Source organism: Macaca nemestrina, chromosome 9 (genome assembly GCF_043159975.1).
Source record: "Macaca nemestrina isolate mMacNem1 chromosome 9, mMacNem.hap1, whole genome shotgun sequence".
Taxonomy (NCBI): domain Eukaryota; kingdom Metazoa; phylum Chordata; class Mammalia; order Primates; family Cercopithecidae; genus Macaca; species Macaca nemestrina.
Window position 1 is genome coordinate 7,953,252 of NC_092133.1, and position 18,496 is coordinate 7,971,747.

General features: G+C 49.4%; 1 protein-coding gene across 9 annotated transcripts in view; it reads left to right on the forward strand.

The window, feature by feature from the left end:
• Positions 1 to 16,684, forward strand: part of LOC105470380 (uroporphyrinogen III synthase) — a 49,297-nt gene extending 32,613 nt beyond the window's left edge. For 2 of the 9 annotated variants that reach the window (XM_071068946.1, XM_011722339.3), the window contains exons 9-10: positions 526 to 624; positions 12,039 to 16,524. In XM_071068946.1, coding sequence (XP_070925047.1) covers positions 526 to 624; positions 12,039 to 12,260 — 321 coding nt within the window. In that variant the 3' untranslated portion in view covers positions 12,261 to 16,524. Of the gene's footprint in view, positions 1 to 525; positions 625 to 1,264; positions 1,492 to 1,873; positions 1,880 to 3,476; positions 3,570 to 5,963; positions 6,039 to 6,328; positions 6,747 to 12,038 lie in introns of those variants that run through there. The other 7 variants (XM_024789629.2, XM_011722309.3, XM_011722318.3 and 4 more) reach the window with 7 other exon arrangements.
• The last annotated feature ends 1,812 nt before the right edge of the window (positions 16,685 to 18,496 follow it).

Here is an 18,496-nt window from a genome sequence, read left to right on the forward strand (position 1 = left end):
TGCAGTAAAACACCTCCCTTTCCTCTCCCCGGGCAGGCTTCTGAATGTCTTGCCCGGTATTGGGAGGGCCTGATAGAACAAACCAAACGCAGAAAGGCCAGGCAGGCTCATCTGCCTGCTCTGCTTCCCGAGGGAGGGAGCATTGATGGAGCCAGCACTGCCTCACACCACTGCCTCGTGTGATCAGTGCCATATGACCACAGGAGCTAGAGGCATTGTCTAGGCTGCTGGGCATATGAGCTCCATGATGCCCATGTCCTCTGGCCAGGCAGACACAGACCTGGGGGCCAGCAGAGCGACCAAGGAGCAGCACCACCTTTCTGATGGCAGCCTGCTCTTTCCAACAGTTCCCTACCAGAATCCTGCTCACTGGAGCAGAGATGCCAGCATCAACCAGGAACCACGCCTGTGCTAAAACTGCCTGGGCGGCCTCTGGCTTGAGGGTTCGATGCCGACGAAGCTGGAGGAATGTTGTCTCTCCTCAGTCTCATGGCAAGGACTGATCTTGTTTTCTCTTCCCCACAGGGGGTTCCAGCCAGCATCACATTTTTCAGTCCCTCTGGCCTCACATACAGTCTCAAGCATATTCAGGAGTTATCTGGTGACAATATCGATCAAATTAAGGTAAGTTATTCAATGGGCTTTTGGTCTTTTTCAGATTAGTTTTTTTGGTTTTTGTTTTTGTTTGTTTGTTTTTTTAATCTTTACGGATTATCCTAGGGCTCCAGTGTCAAATGAGACACCCCTGGCCTAGCAGGTGCCTTAGAATTGGAAGGGCAGCTCTACCTCCTGCTGGGCTGTTGCACAGACTGCTCACCTTCTCCCAGCCCATTTCCTCACCTGCAGCATGGGAATAATTGTCTCTCTGTGGCTTTCATAGACATATGTATGGTCTTCCCTGCTTAGGATGAGTCTCAGAATTACATGAGGGAATTTGAGTAAAGTCCTTAATTAGCTGAGGGCTTGGTACAGGTGTTAGCATCCTTTCCTTCCTTTCCCCCATCTTATGTTTGCCATTATTATCTATTCTAAAAGCAGTCACCGTTTTCATGTCTTTTAAAGGGTTTACATTCACACTTACTAGGGACTGTATTTATTATGAGTCTACAAATAACCACAACTCTTGTGTCTGTAATAGAAATACCCTTGAACTGGCTCCAGAGGGACTGAGGAGAGGGTGCAGGATGTGACCCAGAACCCAAGGGCAGAAACTGCCACTCACTGCAGTCAGGAAGAGCAAAAGGCTTCTCCTGCCTTCTCACAGGTGCATCTCATGTGGGGAGCACGCACTGCTTTCCCAGTTTTCAGAGACGTCAGATGGCCTGTCTGTAGGTCACGCCGCTGAGAAGGAAGAGCTGCAGTTTGAACCTGGGAAGACCGATTCCACATTGTCAGTCATGGTGATGCCTTGCCATGGTCTCAGGAGCTGCTGAGCAGTTGATGGACTTCTGGGCAGTAACTGATGTAATTCCCACACCAGTCCAGTGGTGGGTATCCAGAAAAAGAGGTCAGTGGTCCTCATTACAGGTGAGGACACTGAGGCCCAGAGAGGTTAAACAACTTGCCAAAGTCGTGTGTTAAGTCACTGAAAGGCCCAGGACTCACACAGGCCACTGAGGAAGAAAAACAATATCTGAATCTTGTGGTTAGAAAGATTAGAGAGGCCAGGCGCGGTGGCTCCCACCTGGAATCCCAGCACTTTGGGAGGCCGAGGCAGGCGGTCACCTGAGGTCAGGAGTTCCAGACCAGCCTGACCAATATGATGAAAACCCCATCTCTACTAAAAATACAGAAATTAGCCGGGCGTGGTGGCGGCGCCTGTAATCCCAGCTATTTGGGAGGCTGAGACAGGAGAATTGCTTGAACCCCGGAGACTGAAGTTGCAGTGAGCCGAGATCGCGCCACTGCACTCCAGCCTGGGCAACGAGAGTGAAACTCTATCTCTGCCCCCTCTTGCCCCCGCCGCCCAAAAAAAAAAAAAGAAGGAAAGAAAAAGAAAGATTAAAGAGATAGGACCCATAAAGTGCTTAGCATGGCAGCTGGTCCACAGTGAGCGCTTACTTCATATTGCAGGTCAGGAAGGGTAAAACGGTGCTGGTCCTGCTCTGGTTCTTGTCCCTGTGTGTCATGCTGCCTCTATCCTGGACCTGTAGGAGTCCCCCCTGCCCCACCCACCCACCCCCGAGTCACACAATGCTGTGAGATGCCTGGTGGTATAAGCCTAACACAGTTTTCCCCAGGCTTCTTAGTGTTTGCCTAGAGGAAGAACACAAGATTTATACTCTATCTTCTTTCAAAGCAAGCATGTTTAAAAGCACAAATGGATACTCAGCATGTGAACCAAGAACTCAGGCCTTTCTGAATAGACTGCTGCCTGTATTGTCCACACCCATGGCAGCTGGGGGCTGAGTGCGTGTGCCTATCCTGCATCTGTCACACCCGTTTCTACAGCCCTCCAGACGCTCTGAGAGCTCTCAGTAGCCCCCTCGCCTCTTCCTACAGTGATTGATTACCCTGCCTGCCAGTAGTTAACTGCCATTAAATCTGCCATTGCTGAGGAGGAGAAAGTGACAGAGCTGGCCTTGCTCACAGTGACCCTGGACTGCTTGGGGGCCACGAAGGCACTGTGTGTGGGGTGTGAGTCGTCTCTCGTCGCTGGGACTTGGCGCTGGATAGTGAGGTGCTTTCAAGGTTCACAGAGGACACAGTCCTAGCCCGTGAGTTGGTAGTTAGGCTTTTCTGTCTCAGCTCGGCCTCAGATTTGCTAGTAGCCTCCCTCCCCAGGAGTCCCTGTAGGACCCACTGTTTGTACAGCACTGCACAACATGCAGGTGCACCACAGAAGATCAAAGGGGGTGAGGGGGCGATCTCTGACCTGAACTTGCTACTTACCATTGACTTGGGAAGACGGTGCACTTGTCTATAAATGCCACAGAGATGTCACTCCAAAGCAGTAGGTAAGCAGATTCATAATCACCACCACCACACTAATGGCAGCAACTGAATTTCCTGTGTACAGGAAAATGCCCTTGCAGCCTGTGAGGTGGGTATCTTCACACGTAGTGGTCGCTAACCACAGTGGCAGAGCCAGGCTGTGAATGTGGCTGCTGCCCCCACAGCCAGGCTGGTGCATTCACGTTCAGTTTGTGCCAGGGATGGAGAAAGAACATTGATGCTGGGCCCCCTCTCCTAGCCTGGGGAAGACTGTACTGCTCTGTGGGGCACCGTCGTGTGAGCCTTCGCTGACACAGAGGAGTGAAAGGCTCCTGTGAAAAAGCTGCCGTTTCACCAAACTGTTGGTAACCCTGCTCTAGGACTACAGTCATGTTTGCCATTTGCTGTTTCCCAGTCCCAGGGAGTTTCTTTTTTTCAAATTTTTAAATAGCTTTATTGAGATGTAATTCACAAACCATAAAATTTACTTTTTATGATTTTAATATGTAAACTTAAAAATTTTTTTTAAATTTTTTTTTTAGAGATGGGGTCTCACGATGTTGCCCAGGCTGATCTCAAACTCCTGGCCTCAAGCAATCTTCCCACCTTGGCCTCCCAAAATATAGGGATTACAGGTGTGAGCTACCATGCCCAGCCCAATATGTAAACTTCAACATGATTTTTATGATAGTCACAAATTTGTGCATCCATCACCACTGTCTAGTTCCAGGACATATCATCACCCCAAAGAGAAACCCGGTACCCATTTGCAGCCACCCCTCATTCCCTCATTCCTCCCACTTCTTGGCAACCACTCAACTGCTTTTCATCTCCACGGATTCACCTATTCCGGACGTCTCGTATTAATAGAATCATACACTATGTGTTCTTTTGTAACTGACTCTTTTTACTAGCATAGTGTTTTCAAGGTTCATCCATGTTGTAGCAGGTACCAGTACTTCATCCCTTTTTACTGCCAAATAATGGTACATGCTGAGGACCGTTTTATTTACCCATTCACTAGTTGATGGACGTTTGGATTGTTTTCCACTTTCAGGCTATTAAATAATGCTGAACATTCAAATACAATTTTCTGTGTGGACGTAAGTTTTCATTTCTCTTGGGTGTATATCCAGGAGTAGATTTACTAGATCTAAGGTAACTTTGTTTAACATTTGGTCGAATTACTGCTATTTTCCAAAGTGGTTGTGCCATTTTAAAGCATTGTCACTAGCAATGTATGAGGGTTCCAATTTCTCCATATCCTTCACGTCCTTATTTTTCTGTCTCTGATTATGGCGATCCTTGTGGGTCTGAAGCGGTTACTCAGCATGTATTTAATTTAGATTTCCCTAATGACTAATGATGTTGAGCCTCTTTTTATGTGTTTGTTGGTCATTTTTATATCTTCTTTAAAGAAATATCTATTCAAATCCTTTGCCTACTTTTAACCCAGGTTATTTGTCTTTTTATTGTTGAATTGCCAGAATTCCTTATTGTGAATACAATTTTTTTTTTTTTTTTTTTTTTTTTGCGAGACAGTGTCTCTCTCTGTTGCCCAGGCTGGAGTGCAGTGACGCAGTCTCAGCTCACTGCAACCTCCGCCTCCGGGGTTCAAGCTATTCTCCTGCCTCAGCCTCCTGAGTAGCTGGGATTAGAGGTGCATGCCACCACGCCTGGCTAATTTTTGTATTTTTAGTAGAGATGGTGTTTCACCATGTTGGCCAGGCTGGTCTGGACCTCAGGTGATCCGCCTGCCTTGGCCTGCCAAAGTGTTTGTATTACAGGTGTGAACCACTGCGCCTGGCCTCTGAATACAAATTTTTTATCGGACATATGATTTGTAAAAATGTTCTCCCATTCTGTGAGTTGTCTTTTTACTTTTTTTATTTTTATTTTTTTATTTTTTTATTTTTTTTAAGCACAGAAGGTTTTCAATTTTGATAAAGTTCAATTTATTGGTTTTTTTCTTTTGTTAGTTGTGCTTTGGGTGTTGTATCCAGGAAACCGTTAATTTAGTGTTGCTTTAATTCAGTGTTTTGAAGGTTTATTCCTATGTTTCCTTTTAGGAGTTGTATAGTTTTAGCTCTGAACTTAGGTATTTGATCTGTTTTGAATTGATTTTTGTGTGTTGTGTGAGGTAGGGGTCCAACTTTATTTTTTCCTCAGGGAGTTTCCTAAGCAATGGGTGCTTAGCAGGGCAGTACTGTAGGCAGGGTGGGAGTGGGGCCTGTGCAGGACAGTGGCCTCCCTCCCCTCGTTCTGACTCAGCTGGAGGAAGGAGCCTCAGGCCTGCAGCATCCGAGTTATGCAGAGGTACAGGTGGCTTGCTAACTCCACTACCACCTGGCCTGCTGCTCACTTGCTGGGAAGGAGGATGAAGCGGAGTGCTGGGCAGGGGCTGCCACTGTTGGATGCTCCCCTGCTCCCAAACAGCTTCGGGGTCCACAGTCTCAATGCAGAGGAGAGTAGGGGATGAGGACCTTCTCTCATTTAACCACCACACTAGCCCTCTGAGGCCAGGGTGACTGTGCCCCTTTTATAGGTGAGAAACAGAGAGGCTAAGGGACTTGTACTAATAACAGCTAGCAGGGGCAGAGCTGGGACAGAAGCAGTGCCCCATCCCAGGGGAGGCTCTGCACAGAACCATCGAGCCTGTGGTGCTTGTTCAGAGAGAGGTGTCCTGTGGATGAGGCCAGTGCCCCGGATTGGCTGATTTGGAAGGATCACGACAACATAGGCAGCAGCCTATGATGGTCATCGAGCTTATCTCTGGGCCAGGCCAAGTGGTTCACACCTGTCACCTCATTTAATCCCCACAGCAGCCCAGTGAAGAGTCCTGTTATCTTTTCTTTTTATGGATGAGGAGATGGAGGCCAGAGCGGACGGGCCATGGGCCAAGGTCATTGTCCTGTGGAGCTGGGATTTAAATCCCAACCCTGTGGCCACAGAGCCCTGACCTTGATAGTCTGCTTTCCTGGGGATTCAGTCACTGCCCCTGCCACACCCTCCTCCCCTTGATCAGATAGGGCCCCCGCCACTCGAAGCAGAACTGTCTGCAGCTAGAGCTTCTGAGGAAGGACTGCACCGATGCAGCCACGATGGTGAGCACCAGCCTGGGGCCTTCATGTCCCTGCCCCTCACCTGAGCCTGGGAACAGTGTGCTGTCGCTCAGGGTGGCAGAGAGACGGTGATGAGAGCGTGGATGCAGAGGTATTTTGCGCGCTCAGAAGCTGGGCTCGAATCAGGCAGTGTTGTCATTTATATAAATGCATCACATGAGCAGTAACGTCCAACCGAAGGGCTGGCTGACGGCCCCTGCCCACATCCAGCCGCCTGCTGCCCCAGCCCCTGCTAGTGTGCTGAAGCCCTGTTTTCTCTTCTGTCTTTATAGTTTGCAGCCATCGGCCCCACTACGGCTCGCGCGCTGGCCGCCCAGGGCCTGCCTGTAAGCTGCACTGCAGAGAGCCCCACGCCACAAGCCCTGGCCACTGGCATCAGGAAGGCACTCCAGCCCCATGGCTGCTGCTGAGTCAGCCACCTGTCGCTTGCCCCATGCCGCCTCCCTGGGCTGGGCTGGCTCTGGATGGAGCTGGGCATTGGCAAGGGCTCTCAGGAGCTGCTGCCATCAGACTCCTGCTTCAAGCCTGAGTGGAAGCATCTGAGGACCGGGGATCAGGACCTGACCTGGGGCTGGCCTCAGGCCCACGTGCACGTGACCACCCTCTGTGGAAGCCAGCTTGAACTCTAGCCCTGTGAGAGCTTCCTGTGCCCAGCAGGAAGGAAATAAAATAAACCACACTGGCTGCCCATGCTTACTGAGTGGTTACTATGTGCCATTTTAAGTGCAAAGCTATGTTCAGGGAGGAGACAGGTATGCCTACCTGTGATAACCCACAAACCTGCTCTGAATCAGAAAATTTGCTCTGTATGAAGTAGGTTTATTCATTCTATAAAAAGGACCGTGAAGTTCCTGCTTGTGAGCTATGGACAACTGTAGTTCAAATATAGAGAGACTTGCTTTCCCTCAAAGTTGCAACTGCAGCATTAGACGATGACACCATCTGCTCTCCCAGGAATCTGAGGGCTGGAGAGGTCAGTATGTACTGAGAAGAGGTTCATGTGCAAATGCAGTGCCCTGTAGAAAGGCTTTGGAAATCTGTTCCCAAATTTCCTTCCCACTTCATTCCCAAAGTTCCCAAACTTCATTCCCAACTCAGCCTGGAATTTAGGCTGAGTTGACTGAAACCCAGACTTGTCTCTCGGTAGCATGTGGACTGGTGGTGGGAAGGCTCTGCCCACACGCCTCTGTTTCCTTGAAAGATCCGAGTGAAAGGCATTTGGGCTCCACGTCTCTGATCTCCATTCCTCATAACATCCCTGAGGAGTGGACATTCCTATCATTCCATTTTTCTGGTGAGGAAACAGACTCAAGAGGGGAAATGATTTCTCAGGCTCACATAGCTAGTGAGTGGCAGAACCAGAACAAAATTAAAAGGGATGGATGAGCCTAAGCACTTAGACCTAGACTAATGAAATTCATCAGCCACCTCATATGAGATTCACGCTAGTAGAGAGGTTAGAATTCAGTGATAATTGTTCTCCAAATCTTGATGTGATTATACAGAAATTCTTTGAGAACTGTTCTAAAACTGGATTGTGGTGATGGTTCCATGAAGTGACCACTTGTCTCAGAAGATTAAGGAAAATAATTGGGCAAGCACTGTTTCATACACATTTTTCACCTTAGTACCAAAGTGAAATAGATTAGCCCATGAACTAAGAACCTGACTGTACGTTAGAACCACGTGATGTGCTTCTAAAATGAAATTGCTCAGGCCCCACCCCCCAGAGATTCCCCTGAATTGGTTTCTAGAATAAAGCCCAAGCAGCAGGAGGTATGAGACACTCTCCAGCTGCCTCCAGTGTGCACCCGTGTTTGGAAACCGCTGGATTACAGGAATGGGGTCCCCCATAGCTGGAGTGCAATCAGGAATGCCCTCATGTGTGGTGAAGAGGCTGGAGAAGCAAGACAAGCCCGTAAGTGAGGAAAGAGAAGAAGTCCAAGCTGTAGGCAGACAAGAGCGGGAGGGATGTGTGGGCTTTGGAAGCACATGTTGTTGGAGGAGGAACAACACCCTGTTGCAGGGCAGGGAAAATAGGATCCTTTTCACAGCCTTAGGGGGTGGGGGACAGAATCAGGGACAAAGGTTCACTAAATGTCTGCATGCTAGTAAACACCATACGTGTGTCCTTTCATCCCCACACAACCCGAAGCCACCTTTTGAAGAGGATGTGAGGCTATCAGCAGTTCTGGCGAAGCCTTGTTTCAGATGGAGTGGGCCAGGGTATGGTTAAAGATGGTTCTGTTTGGGATTAGGAAGGCAGGGAGCTCGTGCACCAGCGGGAGATGAGCAAAGCAGCAGGTGCAGTGTCCTCGACCATTGCGTGAGTTGGGAGCCTGGGCTTTCTTTGGCAGTTGGGCTGGAGATTCCTTAGAACATGAGGACTGAGTAGGCAAAAACTAGTTTGAAAGGGACTGTGGAGAAGTGGGACAGAAGGTAAGGTCTGTAATTACCCAGCTCAAGAAAGTGAAGCCCAGGGATGTCACACGTCACTTCTGCTCACCCTCCCACAGAACTACAGTTTCTGTTAAGGACAATAATTATGTTAATCATTCTATGGCTCAATGGCTAGATGGGAGTGAACAGAAGCTGGCATAAGGCTTTCCTTCAAAGATACAACTGCAGCATTAAACAGACCGTCTGATCTCCCAGGAATCTGAGGGGCTGGGAAGTCAGTATTTACTTAGAAGAGGTTCATGTGGCCGGGCGCGGTGGCTCACACCTGTAATCCCAGCACTTTGGGAGGCCGAGGCGGGCGGATCAGGAGTTTAAGACCAGCCTGACCAACATGGTGAAACCCCATCTCTACTAAAAATATAAAATTAGCCGGATGTGGTGGAGGGTGCCTATAATCCCAGCTACTCAGGAGGCAGAGGTTGCAGTGAGCCGAGATCATGCCACTGCACTCCAGCCTGGGAAACAAGAGCAAAACTCTGTCTAAAAAAAAAAGAGGTTCATGTGCAAATGTAGAGCCCTATAGAAAGGCCTTGGAAATCTGTTCCCAAACTTCATTCCCACATTTTAACAGATCCAGCTGTTCCTGATGTGCTGAGGGAAGTTCAGCTTTGAGTTTGTAGATGTTCTAGGTGCCTTCCCAGAGTCAATGTGGGAAGCCGGGTCGAAGCCAGAGTCTCACACGATACCATGAGCAGCAAATAGGGCCACCCAGGACAGTGAGTGAGTCACACCCCCAGCCCTGCCAGCTCCAGACAGAGTAATGCCCCAGCAGGCTGGGTGGCCAGCTTCCTTGTGTCCCTCCTGGGGATCAGAAGGGACAGAAGGGTGGGGTGGGAGAACACACTCAACAGATGTGCTGCACAGGGTTTTGCCACAGTTGTGTGACCTGCATTCCCTGTTCGCATCTGCTCTCACGTGCCTTCCCCTCCAGCTCCTGGACTCAGGAGAGTTGCTGAAGAAGTTTGTGCAGGGAAGGAATAAAGGATCACACAGGAATCTGAGAGCCAAAGTAGAGTGCAGCTGGCCCCCCAGGCTCAGGTGGGCTAGTGGTAAGAACTGAAGATGTTCCCTCTGGACCTTCCAGCCACAGCTCATTGGTGGGACATGTTCTCAGACACTCTTCTAAGTTTTTTGTGCTTTAACTCTTGAGTTACATGTGGTCACTCTCTTAATGAGTTAAGCGTTAGTACAACTTCCCTGTGAATAGAACGTAACAAAATAAAAACATTGTGTTTTATACAAGTCTTCAGAAAATAAACTAGCAGGAATCATTTTACTAAAAATTCTAAGAAAGTAGATGACAGGGATAGAGTCTGAGGTAGTCTCAATATTCATTACTCTGGAACAAGAATCCCTGATGTTCAGCAAAGTATGTGGCCATTTGGAATAAGAACTACATTTCCCAGCTTCCTTCGCAGGCAGGCAGTGATTAAGCTGTAGCCAAGGGGATGTAGTGAGATGCACACCCTTCACATCATTCTTCCTTTTTCCTGGAATACAGATAGAAGAGCTGGAGCTCCAGTAGCCATCTTGAGCCCTGAGATGACGTTGGGGAAAGGAAGTTTTCTAGAACAAGATGACACTGTGGGCACACAAACTATCCCAACTCTAGACTTCTTGAGTGTAAAAGATATATCAACTTCTATCTTGTTTAAGCCACTATGACTATGAGATTTTTCTTTTACAGTCAAATCTAAATGGTAAAATAATCAAGTGAGTTGGTAGAGTAAACATCAAGATATACCGTTTCCGAGTTTGAATAAAATGCTCTTTAAAGAAAGTTTCAGCCAGGTGCAGTGGCGCATGCCTGTAATCCCAGCACTTTGAGAGGCCAAGGCGGGTGGATCACTTGAGCCCAGGAGTTCGAGACCAGCCTGGCTGACATGGCAAAACCCCATCTCTACTAAAAATGCAGAAAGTTAGCCAGGTATGGTGGTGCACGTATGTAATCCCAGCTATTCAGGAGGCTGAGACAGGAGAATTGCTTGAACCCGGGAGGCGGAGGTTGCAGTAGGCCGAGATGGCACCACTGCACTCCAGCCTGGGTGACAGAGCGAGACTCAGTCTCAAAAAAAAAAAAGAAAAAAGAAATATTTGGTTACCAGAAGTCCCTCATAAACTTACTGTTGAATCTTTTTATCAAGTTCAATTTTAAGCTGTATATTTGCATATTATTTATAGATTTATGCCTTGTGCAATTATATAAAGTGTTTGAAAAGCAACTGAAACAACAAAAAGACTTCAGCAGTAGAAGAGTTCTAATTTTGATGAAATATTGATAAAACCTACAAAAGCTGCAGGAATGCATTTGCTCAGACAGTTTTCTTTCATTCTTACTGGTAAGCACTCTACTGATTGGAAGGTGTGCACAGTCCTTACGGGAGAAATGTATGTCTTTTATCATATTTATCTCATTAAAAGAAAACCTTAGACAAATTACATTTGAGAGAGTTTGATTGAGCAAAGAATGATTTGCGGATTGGGCAGCCCCTAAACCAGAAAGGCTGAGAGGCTGCGGCGCTGCCTCGTGGTTGAAGATTTGTGGACAGAAAAAGGAAAGTGACGTACAGAAAATGGAAGTCAGATGCAAAAACAGCTGGATTGGTTACAGCTTGGCATTTGCCTTCTTTTGAACAGCGTTTGAGCTGTTGGCCACCTTTGATTGGCTGAAATTCAGTGATTGGTACAAGAGTAGGTTACAGCCTGTTTACACACCTAGGACAGCGCCCAAGCTGTATCCTATGAACAAGCTGTAACCTACTCTTGTACCCATAGCTGTAACTATTTAGGTTACAGTTCACTGTATACGAAGAATTCTTTAGGCTGGTCTTAAAACATGTAAGGAGGCAGCTTCAGGCTCAACTTAACGCTCTGAATTAAGAGAGACTTAAACATTTCTCTTCAACATCTCATTTAATCCTCAAAATAGCCCTATCAGGTGGGTCCTACTACCTCCATCCTAGAGATAAGAAAAACTGGACTTGGAGGAATTTAATGCCATACACAAGGTTAAGTGAGGTGGAGGCAGGTTCGAACTTTGCTGACCAAGGGCTGAAGGAGAGTTAGATGAGGGGGTGTTCCCACGGGAACACTGGACTCCACCTCACCTTGGCAGGGCTCCCCCCAGGGCTGCAGGATGGGGGTCGTGTTCCTCAGCATGGCCTCTAAGCCCCCTTCTCAGCCTGGCTTGACTGCCCACAGCCCACGTGTGTGCGCAGCTCCAAACCGTGGCCACTCCACTTCTCTGACATTCTGAGACCTTGTTCTTCTCAGGGCATTTGTGGGCCCCTGAGAGCTGGACCTGTGCTTGTCTCTGCCCCCTGAGCCCCTAGCAGAGGCCTAGGACTCATAGGTGTGGAGGATAATGATCAGAATCCCGCCTTTGCCATCAGCAATGCTTTTCCCAGATAAACTTCTCATCTCAGCCCCAGCAGCAAATCATGAGCAATATTATTTATTTCTCAGAACATGTTACACGTTGTTTGTTAATCCCCGGCATTAAGCTATTGACTCTACCTCCAGCAGGCTGCAGCAGCACTTTCCTCAGTGGTGAACAGATCTGGAGGCAGCAGCTCAAACTCTCTTGACGGATGGGAGACTGAGGCTCCGAGGACAGGGCAGAGACGCCTCAGCGTCAACCTGCTTTTGGCGGCAGGACAGGAATTGGGCCTGGGCCTGAGATGGTTCCTTCCTACACCCTTCTCCAGGGTACCATGTCCACCTCGAAGCCTCCGGACCCTCTGACATGTAAGCCGTGCCCCCTCCCCAACCCGCAAAGAGAGCCAGGCACAGTGCGCTTATGGAAGCAGCTGCTGCTTGTTCTCAGCCTGATGGGTGTCCCTCAGGGGCGGCGCATGTGTAGCAGCTTTTCAGGAGTATGGGGGGTGATGGGAGCCAGGGGCCACGTGGTGCAGATGGGAGAGAGGCCAGCAGATGGGTCCAGCAGCAGTGGGTTGAGCTTTGCCGTGTAACCTCGGCGACAGGGGCTGTATTCTGCGTGGAAAATTCTGCATGATTCATACCCACGGGGCCTGTCACCAAGCTGAGTTACTGAGTTACTTTACTCAGTGTTCATCGTGTCACTCAATTTCTGGACCTGGGGAGTTGGTAACTTTTTCCTCACCTCTCACCCAAACACCCCCAAGTCCTGTAAAAATTGCATTTCCAGGGGCGGAAAGGAGTCCCACGTAACCAGCCAGATCCCATCTCTGAGCCAGGCCAGACCGCTTCCTCCTCCCTCTGAGTCTGGTCTGCTTCTGGGGTTCTCTCTCTCGGTGTTTTACGGTTCTCCAGAGAAACGGAACCAGTATGATAGATGGAGAGAGAGAGAGAGAGACAGAGAGACTGAGGGCACTTAGGGGAATTGGCTCACATAATTCTGGAGGCCGAGGAGGCCAGCATCTGTGGGCTGCAAGCTGGAGACCCAGGAAAGCCGGTGCTTGCAGTTCAGCCTGAGCCTGGAGGCTGAGAGCCAGGGAGCTGGTGGCATGATTCCCAGTCTGCGTCTGAAGAAGGCCTGGGGAGAAGGCACCGCTTCTGTAAGTCCCGGGGTCTGAGGGCCCGGGAACCTGGATGGACAGGATTCAAGGGGCAGAGAAGATGAATGTCCCAGCTCAGAAAGTAGGAGGATTTACCCTTGCTCGGCCTTTTCATTCTCCTCGAGCCCTCAGTGGACTGGATGACACCTGCCCGCTGGTGAGGGTGGCTCTTCCTTACTGATTTAAATGCTCATCTCTCGCGGAACACCCTCACAGACACACCCAGGAACAGTGTTTTACCAGGTCTGTGGCTGTCCCTTGGCCCAGTCACACTGACGTACAGAATTTACCATCGTGCTTGGGAAATTTCAGCTTCTCCGCTGGTGTCGTTGCTGTTGCCCTGGCAGCTGCCCTGAGAAGAGCTGGGTTTGACCAGCAGACTGAGGGCATCTCCTCATCAGAGGGCCCCACTCTCAGAGCAGAACCAGTTGGAAGCTTTCTGAGGGATATCACCAGCAACAAAGAGCATCATTCTCATCCGGAGGCCAGGAGGCCTGGGTGTGCCTTGGCAGAGAAGTGCAGGCGGGTAGTAAAGGGGGCCTCCCTCCTGCAACTGCTGAGCAGCCTCCACGTGCATCCTTTGTGGGGAGGAACAAGCCCCAAACGCAGACCCTCGTGTGTATAAAACACAAGGAGATCTCCCGAGGGAGGCCGAGGGTCCTACACAGCCCAGAGATGGGGAAAAGGGTTTATTTGTGGATGAAAAGGGACCAAAACGCAGTCTGGACAGAAGGGAATCAGGACAGACACTGGGAAGAGTCTGTCCCTCTCACAGGTGCACTATGCAGCTGGAAACGACAACAGGCCTGCCCTGGTGCCGATGGCATCACTTCCCAGAACCTGGGCCCCCGAGCTCTGCTCACTTTCAGAGTCAGAACTGACCCCTTGCTGAACATAAGGCTCAAAGATCTCCTGTGGGAACGACTGTTTCCAAATATTATTGTCCAACTGTACTAAGAATATGCAAATCCAGGCTGGGTGCAGTGGCTCGTGCCTGTAATCCCAACACTTGGGGAGGCTGAGGTGGGCAGATTGCTTGAGTCCAGGAGTTCAAGACCAGCCTGGACAACGTGGCAAAACCATCTATCTACAAAAACATACAAACATTAGCTGGGCATGGTGGCTCACACCTGTAGTCCCAGCTACTTGCAGGAGGCTGAGGTGGGAAGATCACTTGAGCCAGAGAGGTCACAGCTGCAGTTGAGCTGTGGCTGTGCCACTGCACTTCAGCCTGGGTAACAAAGTGAGACCCTATCTCAAAAAAGAAAAAAAAAAAGCCATTTTATAAATGATGAATGTTTTAGAGGAAAAAAATTTCAATTATTCCACTGACAATTAGGTTATGCATCTCATGGCTTAAAAGAGATTCTAAAAGCTCCAAGCCAAACCCTTGCCCAGTCTCAGAAATGGGAAGTGGCCTGCACAGAGCAGGAACCAGTTTGTGCAGGAGCCCCTGTCCCTCATGTTGTCTTTCTTGTAGGTCACGTGTCTTCCTCTGACGTTTTCCCTCCTAAATCCAATTGATTTCCTTGAAATCCAGTTAACCTGGAATGAGCAATTTGTTTAATCAAACATTCTCAGCCTTGAGCAGCCAGTATATTCCAAAGCTTAGTAATAATGGGAGAGAAGAATCCTCCGAAAGAAGAGCAAACGTCCACATGGTGAACATACTTCCCCAAGTCAAGCACCCAAGCTGCATGAGGTCACCACACCATAAAGTTTCTTAAAGAATAATAACTTTAGGGAACAAGACCCTTCAGTAATGAAGCCCTCAAGCCTATGATCCCTGTCTTAGTCCATTTGTGATGCCATACCAAAATACCTGAGACTGGGTCATTTATAAATAATAAACAATTTTTTTCACAGTTCTGGAGGCTGGGAAGTCCAAGAGCAAGACTTGGTGTCTGACAAGGGCCCGGTTTCTGTTGCCAGATGGTGCCTTGAACACTGCGTCCTCATATGGCAGAAGGGCAAAGGGCTGAACGCACTCTGAAGCCTGGCTTCTAAGGGCAGGAGGGTAGAGCCTTATGATTCAATCACCTCCTCAAGGCCCCACCTCTTAATACAGTTGCACTGGGATTAAGTTTCAACATGAATTGTGGAGGGGACATGAACATTTAAGCCGCAGTAATCCCTAAGGGGAATCATCTTACCCCCACTGGGGAGAGCTGTCATGCAAGTTTTCAGATTTGACTTTCAGAAGCACCGTCTTTGACCAGAGCTGGTGGAATGGACAGAACTGCCAGGCTTCAAGCAGAACAGGGATCGTGGTGGGTGCCCAAGCTCCTCCTGAGTACCCCTTTCCAGCATCCCAGGTCCCGCCTTTCCCCCTGCAGCGTTGGGTGTGGGCCCAATGAGGAATGGATCTCCGAGGTCACAGCTCAGGACTGTGCCTTCCCCGGGAAGCCCGGTGTCCTAGAGCCCAGGAAAGTGTCCTAGGGTGTGGCACAGTCAGAAAAACACAGAGGAGTTGACGATGGCCAGAGGGTTTCACCCCAGGAGACACAGCCTACACCAACCTCAGAACTGCACAGAGGTTCTTCAAAAAGTAGCCACTCCTGGCATTGTCCATTCAAAATGTTCCAGCTGAACTTACAGTGAACCCAGACTCCTCATTTGCCCTATGGGTCCTTCCGCATCTGACCTTCACCTGCTCCTCTCCATCCTCCCCTGCCAGCTCACTCCTCCCAGTCACGTCCAGCCAGGCTGTTCTTTCTTCCCTACTATTGTAGCTTTGCCCAGCCGGTCCCAGCCTCAGGGCCTGTGCACTTGTCCTTTCCTGGCCTAAAATGTATGCCACTCCCGAATCTCAAACCCCCAGTTACATGTGACTGAGTCCCTCTGATCTTTCTGCTGTTGCCCAGATTTCATCTGCACAAGAGGTCTTTCCTGCTCACCTGAATATTCACTCTTCCCCATAGACACTCACTTTCCCTAACTCTATTCCTAGCACCTGTCATTATTGGAATTTTTCATTTCTTTTTTGCTTATTGTCTGTCTTCCCTACTTAGAATCTACATTCCATGAGGGTAGGTGTGATGGTTAATACTGAGTGTCCACTTGATTGGATTGGAGGATCCAAAGTATTGATCCTGGGTGTGTCTGTGAGGGTGTTGCCAAAGGAGATTAACATTTGGGTCAGTGGGCTGGGACAGGCAGACCCACCCTTCATCTGGGTGGCACCATCTAATCAGCTCCAAAAATATAAAGCAGGCAGAAAATCGTGAAAAGACTAGACTGGCTTAGCCTCCCAGCCTCCATCTTTCTCCCATGATGGATGCTTCCTGCCCTTGAACATCAGACTCCAAGTTCTTCAGCTATGGGACTAAGACTGGCTTCCTTGCTCCTCAGCTTGCAGACGGCCTACTGTGGGACTTTGTGACTGTGTGAGTTAACACTACTTAATGTATCTACCCTATTCGTTCTTACCCTCTAGAGAACCCTGACTAATACAGTAGGGAATGAATCCATCATGTTCATTTCTGTATTCCCTTTCTGTAGGACAGTAATAAGTATTTGCTACATGATGACTGAATGAATAACTAACGGATAGCCCCACACAGGCCTGTGCACACCTGCTCTTCTTGGAGACCTTTGACATAAAATTCTAAGTTTTCATCTGCAAAATCACAGTGCCTAAAGAACTTTAATTCATTTCCTGCAAGCTCTCTGGATACTGGGGTAGAAATTCCTGCAGCAAACCTGAACCTCTACTTACTTTTGCCTCCCCATACTCTGCCTTTCCCCTGCCCTTCCCGTGCCCTTCCCCTGCCCCTGAGGGTCAGCCCCTGCAGGCATCTGTGTGACCCACCAAGAAGAGAGGAGGAACAGGAAATACTCAAGGAAGTGGGAGATGAGGAGGCTGCTGTGCAGCGCAGGAGCCCACAGAGAAGGGGCGTAGTCATGAGTTTAAAGGAAATAGATGAGCAAATGTGTGCTCAGCATGATGGAGGAGACAGAAAGCCAGATCTGCCCAGGGCACGGCCCCAGTGCAGGGGTGGTGGGAGGCTCTCAGGCAAGGGCTTGGTCGGCATCTTTGGGATCTGAGCTGGACAGAGTAAAAACCAAGGATCCAAGATAGGTGGGTGAGGCAGAAGGACCCTCAGGACCCTCGGTGCAGTTGGGACTCAGAGGACCATGTGGTAGGGACAAGAGGGTGAGAAGCTACAAGGAGAGCCAGCGGTGGGCTTCAAGGGCTGCCTATGCCTGTAGGATCAGAGGTGCAGCAGTCCAGGGGGTGCCAGGGCTGGGCCAGGCCAGGCCATGGGTGACTCGAGTGGAGTGGAGGTGAGAATCTTCAGATCACAGTCATGGGGGGGTAGGTCAAAGCAACGCACCAGTCATTCACAGGGATGCCAGGGTCACTCAGGACAACGGAAGGACCTGGAATATAGGAGAACTCTGCAAGAAAAGGGACGAAGGCATCTTGGGGAGAGAACAGCCACTAGGAAGGCTGGAGGTGACCCAGAAAACTGTCATGAGGCTCACAGGAGCAGGGCGCTTCCCTGAGTGGAGGCGGCCATCAGGGACGGGAACACCCATCCTGCTCCTTGACCTGTGCAGCCTTCACCAGAGAGAGAAGGGCAAGCCGTAGTCTCTACTGGAGACAGGTCTTAGGGAACGAGGAACATGTTATGGGTCCTTCTGGGGACAGACTAAGCGTTTAGTGGCCTGTATTAGGGTTGTCTAACTGCTGCACCCACCAACCCCAAATCTTAGGCTCCAAGCAATAAAGTTGTTTCTTGCTCCTGTCACAGAGCAGTCAAGGGTTTGCGGGTGGCCTTCCACAAGGGGGTTCAGGGATCCAAGCCACTTCTGCGGGATGCTCTGCATCTGGTCAGGAGTTGAGGGAAGAAATCACAGAGAATACGAGGGTGGTCTTAGAGTTCAGGCCTGCAAGTGGCACACCTCACTCTATCCATTTTTTCCCCCCTTTTGAAACAGGGTCTCATTCTGTCATCCAAGTTGTTGTGCAGTGGCGTGATCTCGACTCATTTCAGCCTCAGCCTCCTGGGCTCAAGTGATCCTCCAGCCTCAGCTCCCCCATGTAGCTGGAACTGTCGGCACGCACGCCACCACACCTGGCTAATTTTTGTATTTTTAGTAGAGATGGGGTTTCACCATGTTGCCCAGGCTGGTCTTGAACTCTTGCTGGTCTTGAACTCCTGGATTCAAGCAATCCACCCCCTTGGCTTCCTAAAGTGTTGGGATTATAGGTGTGAGCCACCACGTCCGGCCCATGCCGAGCTAATTTTTAAACATTTTTTGGTAGAAATGAGGTCTCACTGTGTTGCCCTGGCTGGTCTCAAACCCCTGGTCTCAGTCCTCCTGCCTCAGCCTCCCATAACGCTGGGATTATGAGTCTGAGCCACTGCACCTGGCCTCTCCATATTTCTATGATTCTCCATATTCCCATGGACAGCTGTGGCCCAGTCAGTCTGT